At 36.9% G+C, this 12,583-nt stretch overlaps 1 protein-coding gene across 2 annotated transcripts in view; it reads left to right on the plus strand.

Annotated features, from left to right (window-relative positions):
* Positions 1 to 12,583, plus strand: part of RNF17 (ring finger protein 17) — a 112,122-nt gene that overhangs the window by 32,545 nt on the left and 66,994 nt on the right. For both annotated transcript variants that reach the window (XM_025364399.1, XM_025364400.1), the window contains exons 10-15: positions 277 to 584; positions 3,685 to 3,843; positions 6,927 to 7,116; positions 7,905 to 8,073; positions 9,952 to 10,142; positions 11,851 to 11,992. In XM_025364399.1, coding sequence (XP_025220184.1) covers positions 277 to 584; positions 3,685 to 3,843; positions 6,927 to 7,116; positions 7,905 to 8,073; positions 9,952 to 10,142; positions 11,851 to 11,992 — 1,159 coding nt within the window. The remainder of the gene's footprint in view (positions 1 to 276; positions 585 to 3,684; positions 3,844 to 6,926; positions 7,117 to 7,904; positions 8,074 to 9,951; positions 10,143 to 11,850; positions 11,993 to 12,583) is intronic.

Here is a 12,583-nt window from a genome sequence, read left to right on the forward strand (position 1 = left end):
TGGAATAGCTAAAATATAAACTTCATGAAACCCAATCTTATCTCATTGTAAAATTTCTATACTTGTAGATTTGATAGCCTAAAAACCATCTGGGTATGTGGAGAAAATAGAAAAATATGGAGTAGAATGGATAAATAACTGGCAGTGGGTTAGTGGCTATTGAATAATCATGCCCAAAAGATTCAGATTAATGGCCATGGTGGAAGTTTCTAGTGACTTATGGTTGTACCATATACCTCTGTATTCATAAGCTTATGTCTCTGCATTTTTAAACAGATGTTATCCCCAAGAAAATGAAATTAGACAGAATATTCAAAAGAAATATAATAACAAAAAGGGACTTTCTTGTTATGATACATACCCACCACTAGAAAAGAAAAAGGTTGACATGTCTGTCGTAACCAATGAAGCACCACCACCTCCTTTGCAACCTGAGACAAAGGATGTACATTTAGAAGCAAAAATCTTCCAGCCGCAGAAAGACGTTGTTGCAACAGCATCCTCTAAAACCATTGCTGTGTTACCTCAGATGGGATCTAGCCCTGATGTGATAATTGAAGAAATTATTGAAGATAACATGGAAAGTAAGTAAAAATGCAAAAGCAGGAGGGAAACATCTTGTATCTGTAATTAGACACAGTTGGTACCTTTTTCGACCATGCATTTAACGAAACATAATTGCTGTTATAATCTTTTTTTTTCTCTTTTTTTTTTTTTTTTTGAAATGGAGTCTCACTCTGTTGCCCAGGCTGGAGTGCAGTGACCGGATCTCGGCTCACTGCAAGCTCCGCCTCCCGGGTTCCCGCCATTCTCCTGCCTCAGCCTCCCGAGTAGCTGGGATTACAGGCGCCCGCCACCTCGCCCGGCTAGTTTTTTTGTATTTTTTTAGTAGAGATGGGGTTTCACTGTGTTAGCCAGGATAGTCTCGATCTCCTGACCTCGTGATCCGCCCGTCTTGGCCTCCCAAAGTGCTGGGATTACAGGCTTGAGCCACCGCGCCCGGCCTGTTATAATCTTATTCCTCATTATGAGTTAAAACCTGTTCATTCCATGCCCCTCCCCTCACATTTTCCAGAGCTGGATAATTTTTATTTTTGATGCAGTAATATAGCTAACCTCTGAGGTATAAATTAATATCTGGTTTAATTAGGGTATTTTGAGATTTTTTAGTGTTCTCACATATAAGCCTTGTATAAAAGATATAAATAAATGAGAGAGATGTGATTTGTGGACATAGTCTTATTACTTTCTTTGAATTAAGAACATCTTCAATCTTTGTTATGAGATTTAATATAAACTATCATGATTGTAATGTTGTCTATTTTATAACATTTAAATATATCACAGTTGTATTTAATTACATTTCCCATGTCAGTATTCTTTCCATTAACATGGAGTGAGATACTCTACTATGTAATTTTATACTGATAGTCTCCTTTAAGACCATTTTTCAAGATCAGCTTTTATTTTCTCCTACCTGTTGTCTATTTTATTGGTTGACTCTCCAGAATTACATTTTTAAAAATACACTTCTTTCCACTGTATTATCATTGTTGTCTCAATTACTTAAGATACCTGTAATAACTTTATTCACTGATACAATGGGTGTTGCCATTCCAGTATTTTGCCAGTTTCAGTACAGGTTTTTAAAAACTAGCATGTCATTGTTAACATTAACATAGTTAGTACAAGTTGTCTTTATTTCTTATTTTGATGAAGCATGCAGCACCGATGATCTTGGGGAGACACCTAGATATCCAAAAAAGCTGCTTCAGAAAAACTCATCTGTTCCTTTTGGATCAAAAGCAGGTACTGTAACAACTGTCTGAGCTTGATGTAGTGGGGTTTACTGTATGTGTAGTAACTCTTACCTCGTGTGAGGTAGTAAGTAAAGTGAATTTCACTGATAACTAAAACATATTACTTTCTAATGTTAAAAGTTTTAATTCTGGGGCCAGACACCATGGCTCACACCTGTAATCGCAGCACTTTGGGAGGCCGAGGCGGGTGGATGATTTGAGCTTAGGAGTTCGAAACCAGCCAGACAGGTGAACCCTGTCTCTACAAAGAAATACAAAAACATAAATGGGTGTGGTGGTGCGCAGCTGTGGTCTCAGCTATTCAGGAGGCTGAGGTAGGAGGATCACTTGAGCCTGGGAGGCGGAGCTTGCAATGAGCTGAGGTCACACCACTGCACTCCACCCTGGGTAACAGAGTGAGACCTCATCTCGAGTGAATGAATAAATGAATGTTTTGACTCTGGCAGAAATACTCCCCCCAACAAAAAAATATTTTTTGAGACAGAGTCTTATTCTGTTTCCCAGGCTGGAATGCAGTGGCATGATCTTGGCTCACTGCAACTTCCTCAGGCTCAAATGATTCTCGTGCCTCAGCCTCCGGAGTAGCTGGGATTATAGGCATGCACCACCACGCTCAGCTAATTTTTGTATTTTTAGTAGAGATGCAGTTTCACCATGTCGGCTAGGCTGGTCTCAAACTCCTGTCCTCAAACGATCCTCCCTCCTTGGCCTTCCAGAGTGCTAGGATTATAAGCGTGAGCCATCGTGCCCAGCCAGGAATATTTCCAAAATTTATGCTTCCCTCAGATATCACCCCAGTTGTATGTATTTGTCTTTTTATCTCACCCTAAATATGGGCATTATTCTTTATATTTTCTATTGGATAGTTAAAATGATGCATTTGTTCAGTTTCTGTCATCTGTCTGTACTTGGCTATATTCATTTCTACTCCTCCTAGTCTTTGTTTTTTAAACAGTTTTACCATGTAAACATTTACCTCATTCAAAAATTAAATATATATTAAAATATTATGTGAAACTTCCCCCCATCCTACTCCCATTCTATTCAGTGTCTCCATCTCTTCCAGATTTTCCTTATGCATTTACAAATAAACACACACAAATTATTTTTCCAACCTTCTCTCTCCCTCTCTCTCTCTATGTGGACAGCGGGGGTTCTTTTTTATACACAAAACGCAGCATACCACTGTTTTGTTTTTTGCATTCCTTCCTTAACATTATACTTTGGAGATCTTTTCATATTAGTGAAGACACTTGACTTAAGAAAATTTTCTGACTGTCTTTACCTCTACTTGCCCCACCGAAAAGCACGCACGTTCCCCTAAATGCTGCTTAGTGTTTCGGCTTTGCCTAAACATTTTTTCACATCTGATTTATAAGACTAACCTGATTTATAAGACTTGGGAGTCAGAGTGGCTATGAGCTGTATTGGTTCTATAGGTAGGGTATAGATGGAAGTAGGTTTTATAGGCTATCCTAGAAACCTAATCATTATCAGTAGGGGTTCTGAGTTCCAAATATGTTCATAAATAAACTGAACTTTTGTAATACAGTAGAGTTACAGCCTATACGCAGACTTTAGAATCTTAACTATTACATGGACTATGATTCCACTTATTTAGCATATTTTGCAAGTAATATGAAGTATTTATAGTTCAGATTACTAAAGAATTCATTGTTGAAAGTGATCCATTTGTTTTATCAATCATTTAGTGCTTGGACTACTTCCTGGGGCCTACGTGCAGTATTCCCAGAGTTCACAATGCCATAAGACACTCTTTTAGAGGCTATTAGCAGTTGTTCAGCTTTTGTGAATTATTTTCTAACTCATGATTTATTAACGTGGTTTAAACATTTTTATCCAGGTTCCGCAGAGCTAGTTTTTGTAAGCCATGTAATAGATCCTTGCCATTTCTACATTCGGAAGTATTCACAAATCAAAGACGCAAAAGTACTGGAGAAGAAGGTGAATGAATTTTGCAATAGGAGTTCACACCTTGATCCTTCAGACATTTTGGAACTAGGTAATGAAATATTAGTCCAAGTTAAAATATCAAATTTATTTAAATATTATAATAACTTGGCCAACCCACATAAGACTTGTTATAATATAGATTTTTAGTCTTAAGTTCATTTGTTAGTAAGCATAAAAGTTTTAGGATTATTTAACATAAATTATTTAGGCAAATTAGCTAAGGATTAAGATGGAATGTTGGCATATTTTTAGAGTGAAATATGTACAGAAACTCCATTACATAGTAGGGCGAATTGCTTTTAAAACTACAAAACCTGTAACAGGTTATGTAGCCTGTCCCCTTGTCTCCATGAAGAACTGTACCTCTAAGATGATTCTTCTTGTGTAACTCCAGTCTCTTGCTCGCCGTTGTGAGTGTTGGGGCTAGCATTGAGCACCTAAGATTCAGGAGGCCCGTGGCACCCATTCCCAGTGCCCTACAGAGAGTAATAGCAAATTCAGTCAGTCTTTTAGTTGTGAGGACATGTGAATTTGCCATGCTTCAGGCTTTTGTTATGAGTATTTTTCTTATAACGTTGTTGACTGAATTTGATTGTACCTTAAAATATGATGAAGCTATGATTCGTTTGTATTAATAGAGTATTTTTCTCATTATGTTAATAGCAGTCAATACCTATGTGTAACTAATACTGAAAGTGTTTTATCTGTCTAGTCTTGATTGATAAGTTGTTTAAAAGTGTGATTCACTCTCAGCTCATCTGTATAGCCTTTCAGGATATCAGAAGAGTAGGATCATCATATACTTTGACAAAAATGAATAGTAATTCTAAAACTTAAAAAATAACATTTATTTTATGCCATGTGAGCTAGGAATATTAGGTTGTTAGTATCTAAGTGGAGGAAAGTGTAGTACTGAATTTAATTTTTGTGGTTGCAGATAATATGTCTAAAATGTAATACATGCCAAAAATAACTCAGCTTATTTTCAGAAAATGTTCTAAGAAAGCCAAAAGGCTGTGCTTTAAGTTGTTAATGATAATTATGTTGGCAAGGTAAATATAGCTGATTAAAACACTCATATTTTGAGAAATTAGTGATAAGGAAAGAAACGTGAATTGTTGATTTAGGAAAGGTGAGTATCCTCTTGTTCCCTTTTCCTGCCTCTGTACTTCATTATGAAGAACAATAAATGGCTTCAGCAGACTTTTATCCATTGAAAGAAAGAATAGTTTTATAGAATATATACAGCAGGTCTTCAAATAACATCTCATTATAATTTTGATGAGAAAAAAATCAATTCCTGGTTTGGGCAAATGTCTGTGTTGAGTTTGCACATTCTGCCCGTGTCTGTGTGGGTTTTTTCAGGTACTCTGGTTTCCTTGCACGTCCTAAAGATGCACACATTAGGTTAATTGATGTGTCTACATTGTTCCAGTCTGAGTGGCGGGTGGGGGGGTGGAGGGGAGGAGGGAGAGAGAGAGAGTGTGTGTGTGTTTACCCTGCGACGGAATGGTGTTCTGACCAGGATGGGTTCCTACCTTGTGCCCTGAACTGCCTGAATAGGCTTTAGCCACCCTCGACTCTAGAATAAGCGAGTTGGAGAATGAATAAATACACATATATTATCATAAAATTCATAAAGTATTTGATAACTATACAAATGCATGACAATAAATCATGCAGTACAAAAGCGCTCTGTGAATCCACCTTATTTATGATTGTTTTTGAACTGTGGCGCCAGGAGGTACTCCTGACAATTCTCACTTTGCAAGCTGTAATTCTTTGAGTTAACCCACTACCACTATGACTGCCATCACTCACTGATTCACCAAAAATTGAATAAATATCTTTCTTGTTCATCTTTCTTAAATGTACATGTAGCTCACACTTGTTTCAGTATTTAATATTAGAAGTGTTTGGGGTCTTTATAAGTTTGATGATATTTTTGTGACTAGAAATACATGTGGAAACTTAACTCTTGTTTATGTTAATAAGCCTGTGTGGTAAGATTGGTTTTGTTATGCCATTTTGCTTAAAGTCACAGTTTCTAAGAATGTATCAATGACATTAAGTGGGGATTTACTATATTTTAAAACTAAGAATGTTGGTACAGTAGTGTAGCAAAATAAGAGAAGGGTCACTGACAAACTGAAGACCAAACGTTTTGGTAGGACTTAAAAGGCTGCCTATAAGGTGCTTTTCAACTATTCCTGTTGTTATTAGCATGTACAGAGGAGATTACACAGCATCTCTCTGTATATAATCAGTGATCAGAGTTTACCAGATTATTTCCAAAATATGTAGTTTAAATGGGCTCTAAGACTACCTGAGTTCTCCTGCTACTTCTTCTAAGTAGCCATGTGAGTTGGGCTAGATTAGTTTTTCTTCCTCAGTTTCCTCACTTATATGATGGAAACACTACCTTCGTAGGGCTGTTGTGGGGAGTAAGTGAATTCAGACAAAACAGAACATTTCTGAGCTCATAGTAAGCATTCACCTATGGGCCTTTTTTTGTTTGTTTGATCTTCTTTTTTCCTGGTTATTAATTTGTAATCCAACTGGTCCCTGCAAAGGTCTTCCTCTACTGCTGAGTCCTTAATTCATCTTCCCTCTTCTCTGAACACCACTGGGTGCCAATTAATTTTGGCATTTCACAAGCTGCCTTTCATTGTTTTACTCTCACTCTCCTTTACAAAGAGAAGATAATTGTTTCTTCTCTCATTACGGACTTCAGTATGTGTCTGTCAGTAAGTGTACATGTGTACATGCACAAGGACAGATGGTATTGCTTGTAAGTACGGTGTAATTGTGGTAATTTGCTTGTCTCTCTTCCTTTCTTGAGCTTCTTGATGGCAAGACAGTCTCATTCATCTTTATTCTTGTTGCTGATGAAGCAGGTCCTCATTAAGTGACTGCTAACTTAGTATTTGGATGTTTATCTCCCTATTTAGCTTGTTTCTGTATAACAAACTATCATAATATGCTGTATTATATCCTCATAGCACTTGAACACAGTGGTATATCATCAGTAAATAAATGAATTAAGACTTTCGTGGTAGAACTAACGTGTCTGTAAACTTACTAAATGTCTTTCTTGATAAATGCTGATAATGATTTGTTTCCCTCATTTAGGTGCAAGAATATTTGTCAACAGTATTAAAAATGGAATGTGGTGTCGAGGAACTATCACAGAATTAATTCCAATAGAGGGTAAAAATACCAGAAAACCTTGTAGCCCAACCAGATTATTTGTCCATGAAGTTGCACTAATACAAATATTCATGGTAGATTTTGGAAATTCTGAAGTCCTGATTGTCACAGGGTATGATATTTTATAATATGTATTCTTGGCCTGCTTAGAAACATTTTGGAGGAAGGTGGAGTCAAAGAATAAAGGAAATTAGAGGTAGAGAGAAGTAATTTGTCATTCTTAACTTCCAAGACACACGTTTTATTATTTTGCTCCACAGTTGTCTTGATACGTAAAATTTTATCATTTACCAGTATTACTAGATGGAGAGCTTAGAAAAGGAATTCCAAACTTAAGTACTCTTCTTATGTCACTTCTAAGCGGGGAATAATACACAAACTAATTCTTTTAAATAAAATGTTACAGTTAGCTATAGATGATTGAGTTAAATTTTTAATCAGACTTCGATAATTTCATTAATGTTTTTTAAAGTGTCATGCTGTCTAACTCACTGTCAGTATTTTAAATGGTTTTCTCTGTCTTCTAGGAAAATAATACAAACTGCTATGTTTCTGTAGTAAGGACCAGTATTAACCATAGCATGATCGCTTAGTGGTTATAGCTTTATAAATAAATAGATTTATATGGGGGGAAGTGTCATTATCTCCTGTAAGCTCAGATTGAATGAATATATGAAAGTACAAATGTAGCTGAGATTTCATTCTGTGGAGGAAAACAGTATCTCTGCTTATAGAAGCTAAACTAAATCTATATAGTAAGAAAGTGTGAATTTGGAATGTAACTTTCTAAAAAGTGTAACTTAAGAAAAATTATACTTAGAAATGCATACCTTCTGTGGGGGAAAACACATTTAAGTTTGAAACTTTACTTTTAATAAATATTACTTGAATTTCTCCTAGAGTTGTTGATACCCATGTGAGACCGGAACACTCTGCTAAACAACATATTGCACTAAATGATTTATGTCTGATTCTAAGGAAATCTGAACCATATATTGAAGGGCTGCTAAAAGACATCCAGCCATTAGCACAACCATGCTCATTGAAAGACATTGTTCCACAGAATTCAGTAAGTGAGACTTTATTTTTTCCTTCAGAGGCTATTACAATTGTAGCTATGTGTTGCCAATTAGATTGCTAAGTATAGCCTCAGGGAACCACTAATCTTGGTAAATACATAGTGCATATTAAACTATTATTTCTAATAGAAAAGGAAATGAACTTCAGTTTCCACAATTGAAAATATTTTTAATGGGAAATTGAGTTGAATAACCATATATTAACATAATGATTGTTTAAGAATCCAAGCAAACCAGTAATTTTGGAGTCAACTCTCCAGAGAAATAAGTTTGTGGTGTGGTGTGTGTTTCTCTACAGTATTTTCTTATTTCCATTGCCCTTTATTACTCTATTTAATGGCCATATTGCATTCTGCGTTTTGTATTATTTATGAAAATCTGTTCTCCAGCAAGATTGTAAACTCTTAAGAGACAGATATTGTAACAATACATGTTAAGCAGTTCTATTCTTACAAGGTCTGTGAGAGCAGGAGTCTGTCTTTGCTCATCGTTGTATTCCCAGCATTTAGCAGATCACCTGCCACATAGAAGGCATTCAATACATATTTGAAATAACAAATAAGTTAATAAAAAAAGGAAACACAGAAGTAATAACACTGGTGTTTTCTTTAAAATGGTGTTTTGTTTTTAATTTTCTCTTTTTTAACTTCTTGCATTTTTTACACTGAGTGGATTTTACATTTATAATCATAAAAAGTTCAGAAAGCTATTCTCTTTTTTTTGTTTTTAAGGAATTTCTGGTTTTGATCATGAATTTACTTTCGATATGGTACTTAAATGTTCAAAGATCAAGATAAAAACTTTTTTGGCTGGGTGTGGTGGCCCAAGGCTGTAATTCCAGCACTTTAGGAGGCTGAAGTGGGAGGATTGCTTGGGTTCAGGAGTTTGAGACCAGCCTGGGCAACATGGCGAGACCCTGTCTACCAAAAATACAAAAATTAGCCAGGCATGGTGATACACCATGGAGGCTGATGTGGAAGGATCACTTGAGCTTGGGAGGCAGAGATTGCATGAGCTGAGATTATGCCACTGCGTACCGGTCTGGGTGACAGAGTAAGACCCTGTCTCAAAAGAAAATTTTTTTGCCCAGTGAGTGGATTTTTTTTTTTTAAATCACTTAAGTAGCATAAATCTTATGTATTGCTAGTAATGGAAACTGGATTAACTGATGATGATTGTAAATTTTTAAATTTTTTTTTAGCCATACCTATATTTTCAAAATTACCTTTTGAATTTTCATCTAAGTGGAAAATAGAATACTAATTTCTTTGATTTTGAGATCTTTGTTTATAACCTTCATATTCCTATTCAAAAGTAAAACTAAATTCTAAAGTAAAACCTCGAGAATATATTTATAAAGTGAAGGTATATGCACATTGTACATTCATAAAGACTGCCCCTAAGTTTGTGGCCCTGGCTGTTTCTTTTTTTCTTTCTTTTCTTTTTTTCTTTTTTTTGACATGGGGTCTTGTTCTGTCACCCAGACTGGAGTGCAGTGGCACGATCTGGGCTCACTGCAACCTCTGCCTCTCGGGTTCAAGCAATCCCCTGCCTCAGCCTCCCGAATAGCTGGGATTAAAGGCACCTGCCACCACGCCCAGCTAATTTTTGTATTTTTTGTAGAGACAGGGTTTCACCATCTTGGCCAGGCTGGTCTTGAACTCCTGCCCACCTCGGCCTTGCAAAGTACTGGGATTACAGGCGTGAGCCACCACACCCGGCCTTCCCTGGCTGTTTCTTAATGTCTGTGGTTGGTTCATTTTGCTCACAGTTGCGTCTGTGGTTGATACAAACCTAAATCCAGAACATTGTAACATTAGAGACACTTATAATTACTAATTACTATGGAATTTTACTTTTTTGCCCAGAATGAAGGCTGGGAAGAGGAAGCTAAAGTGGAATTTTTGAAAATGGTTAATAACAAGGCTGTTTCAATGAAAGTTTTTAGAGAAGAAAATGGTGTGCTTATTGTAGATCTGCAAAAACCACCACCAAATAAAATAAGCAGTGATATGCCTGTGTCTCTTAGAGATGCACTAGTTTTTATGGAACTAGCAAAGTAAGTAACTTATTAAAACTTAAATATTCTTTGAGATTATAGCTATAAATAAGTAGCAGACTTTGCCTTTAAAAACCATGTCTCTAAAGTAAACCTTAACATACCTGAAGAAGTTAAAAATACTGCTTTTAGACTTTTCTAAGTACAGTTGTTGTCTGTGAAAACTGGATTCAGATCATTGGATTTAAGAAAATAGGCTGGACAGGGCGGCTCCTAACTGTAATTCTAGCTCTGTGGGAGGCCAAGGAGGGAGGATTCCTTGGGGTCATGAGTTTGAGACCAGCCTGGGCAACATAGCTAGACCTCATCTCTACAAAGACATACAGAAAGAAATTAACCAGGCCTGGGGGCCTGCACCTGTAGTCCAGCTTCTCCGGTCAGGAGTGAGGTGGGAGGTTTGTTGAGCCCAGGAGTTTGAGCTGTGCTCTTGTCACTGTACTCCAGGTTGGGTGACAGAGTGAGACCCTGTCTGTAAAGAAAAAAGAAAATTAGAAAAATTAGAGAAATTAAGGTAGCTCAAAATATAAAGTATGTGTAAATAACTAACATCTTTTGAACTCTTGATAACTTTATAAGCAGCTGTATGAGGGTTTCAAGAATTATAGCTTTTCCTAAATTTTCCTAAATTTTCTAGCCTTTGGAATGAGTTCATGATCACTACCCTATATTTAATGTATGAATCTAGAACAGATGTTTAAAGTTAATTTGTCCATCAATTCTTTTTGTTTGTTTGAGACAGAGTCACCCAGGCTGGAGTGTAGTAGCACAGCCTCAGCTCACTGAAACCTCTGCCTCCCAGGTTCAGGTGATTCTCATGCCTCAGCCTTCCAAGTAACTGGAATTACGGGCACACACCACCACTCCTGGCTAATTTTTGTGTTTTTAGCAGAGACAGGGTTTCACCGTGATGTCCAGGCTGGTCTTGAACTCCTGCCCACCTTGGCCTTCCAAAGTGCTGGGATTACAGGCGTGAGACACAGTGCCCCGCATGTCCATCATTTCTGATGACTTAAGTAACCATAGAGGTAGTCAAAGATTCTAATTTTTACCCTGGATGATTGGGAATGGAACCCAAGCAGGTTCCATTCTAGAAAAATAAAAGTCGTCTTGGAGCTGGAGGGGGCCACAGAGACCCTTCAGCTGACATCACCAGTTGCTACCACAGACCACAGATATCAATGGAACACAAAGAACAGAAGCAGCTTTGAATCTAAGTATGATGTGAAAGCCCAGCTCTGAAGTTTTGAGACTTGATACCTTTTTAACCTGGTTTGGTAATTGAAGACAATACCGAGAAATATTAGAAGAAAGAAATTAGAAGATGAATGCTTTTGGTAAATAAGTCAGTACATGTGCAACTCCTCCCTTTAGATCAAGTCACTGAGAGAAGAGAGATTAAGAAAATGGCTTGGCCAGGTATGGTGGCTTACACCTGTATCCCAGCACTTCGGGAGGCCAAGACAGTAAGATCGCCTGAGCCCAGGAGTTCAGGGTCAACCTGGGCAATGTAGGGAGACCCTGTCCCTACAAAAATTAGCCAGGTGTGGTGGCATGCCCCTGTGGTTCCAGCTACTTGGGAGGCTGAGGTGGGAGGATTGCTTGAGCCCAGAAGGGTAGAGGCTGCAGTGAGCCATGATCACACCACTGCACTCCAGGCTGGGTGACAAGGTGAGACCCTGCTTACACTTTTCATTATGCTTTTAATTAGGTTTAAGTCACAATCACTAAGAAGTCATTTTGAAAAAAATACTACTTTACACTATCATCCACCTATTTTGCCTAAAGAAATGACAGATGTTTCAGTAACGGTTTGTCATATAAATAGTCCTGGAGATTTCTATCTTCAGTTGGTAAGTATATAATGTGTTTTTAAATGAAATTTTTAAATTTTAATTAGACATGTATAACAAGAATGAGTGTCTACTGTCAATTTTAGTTAGAGCAAACATACCACTGTTAATCTTCTGTACATTTAAATTTCTTAGTCGTTGCAACTTCAAACAAGTTCACATGATTATCATAAATTGAAAGAACAGTGAAGGATAATTAATGTATAAATGTTTCTTGCTACCTTCTGAAATCTGGAGACTAGGAAAGCATATAGAGTTAGCAAATAGAAATATAATGATAAAGTTTTTCTAACCTGTACATCTGAAAATTTGCTGATTATTATTAGGTGTTTTCTGAATTTGAACACAAAATAGACACAGATTAAAGGCATTTTGTATTGAACTTTGGATGTGTGACTGATACATTTAGATAGTAACAATAATAGTTCATCCTTATTGATTTCTGGGTGCTTTATATGATTTCACTCATCATAAGGCCCTTAAGACTTTAAGTGAATTAACTAATTAATCTTTGCACAATCCTGTGAGAAAGACACTGTTGTCTCCATGTGAATGTGGGGACCCTAACCACAGAGATGAAGCATCTTGCAA

The sequence above is a fragment of the Theropithecus gelada genome, chromosome 17, assembly GCF_003255815.1.
Source record: "Theropithecus gelada isolate Dixy chromosome 17, Tgel_1.0, whole genome shotgun sequence".
Lineage (NCBI taxonomy): Eukaryota > Metazoa > Chordata > Mammalia > Primates > Cercopithecidae > Theropithecus > Theropithecus gelada.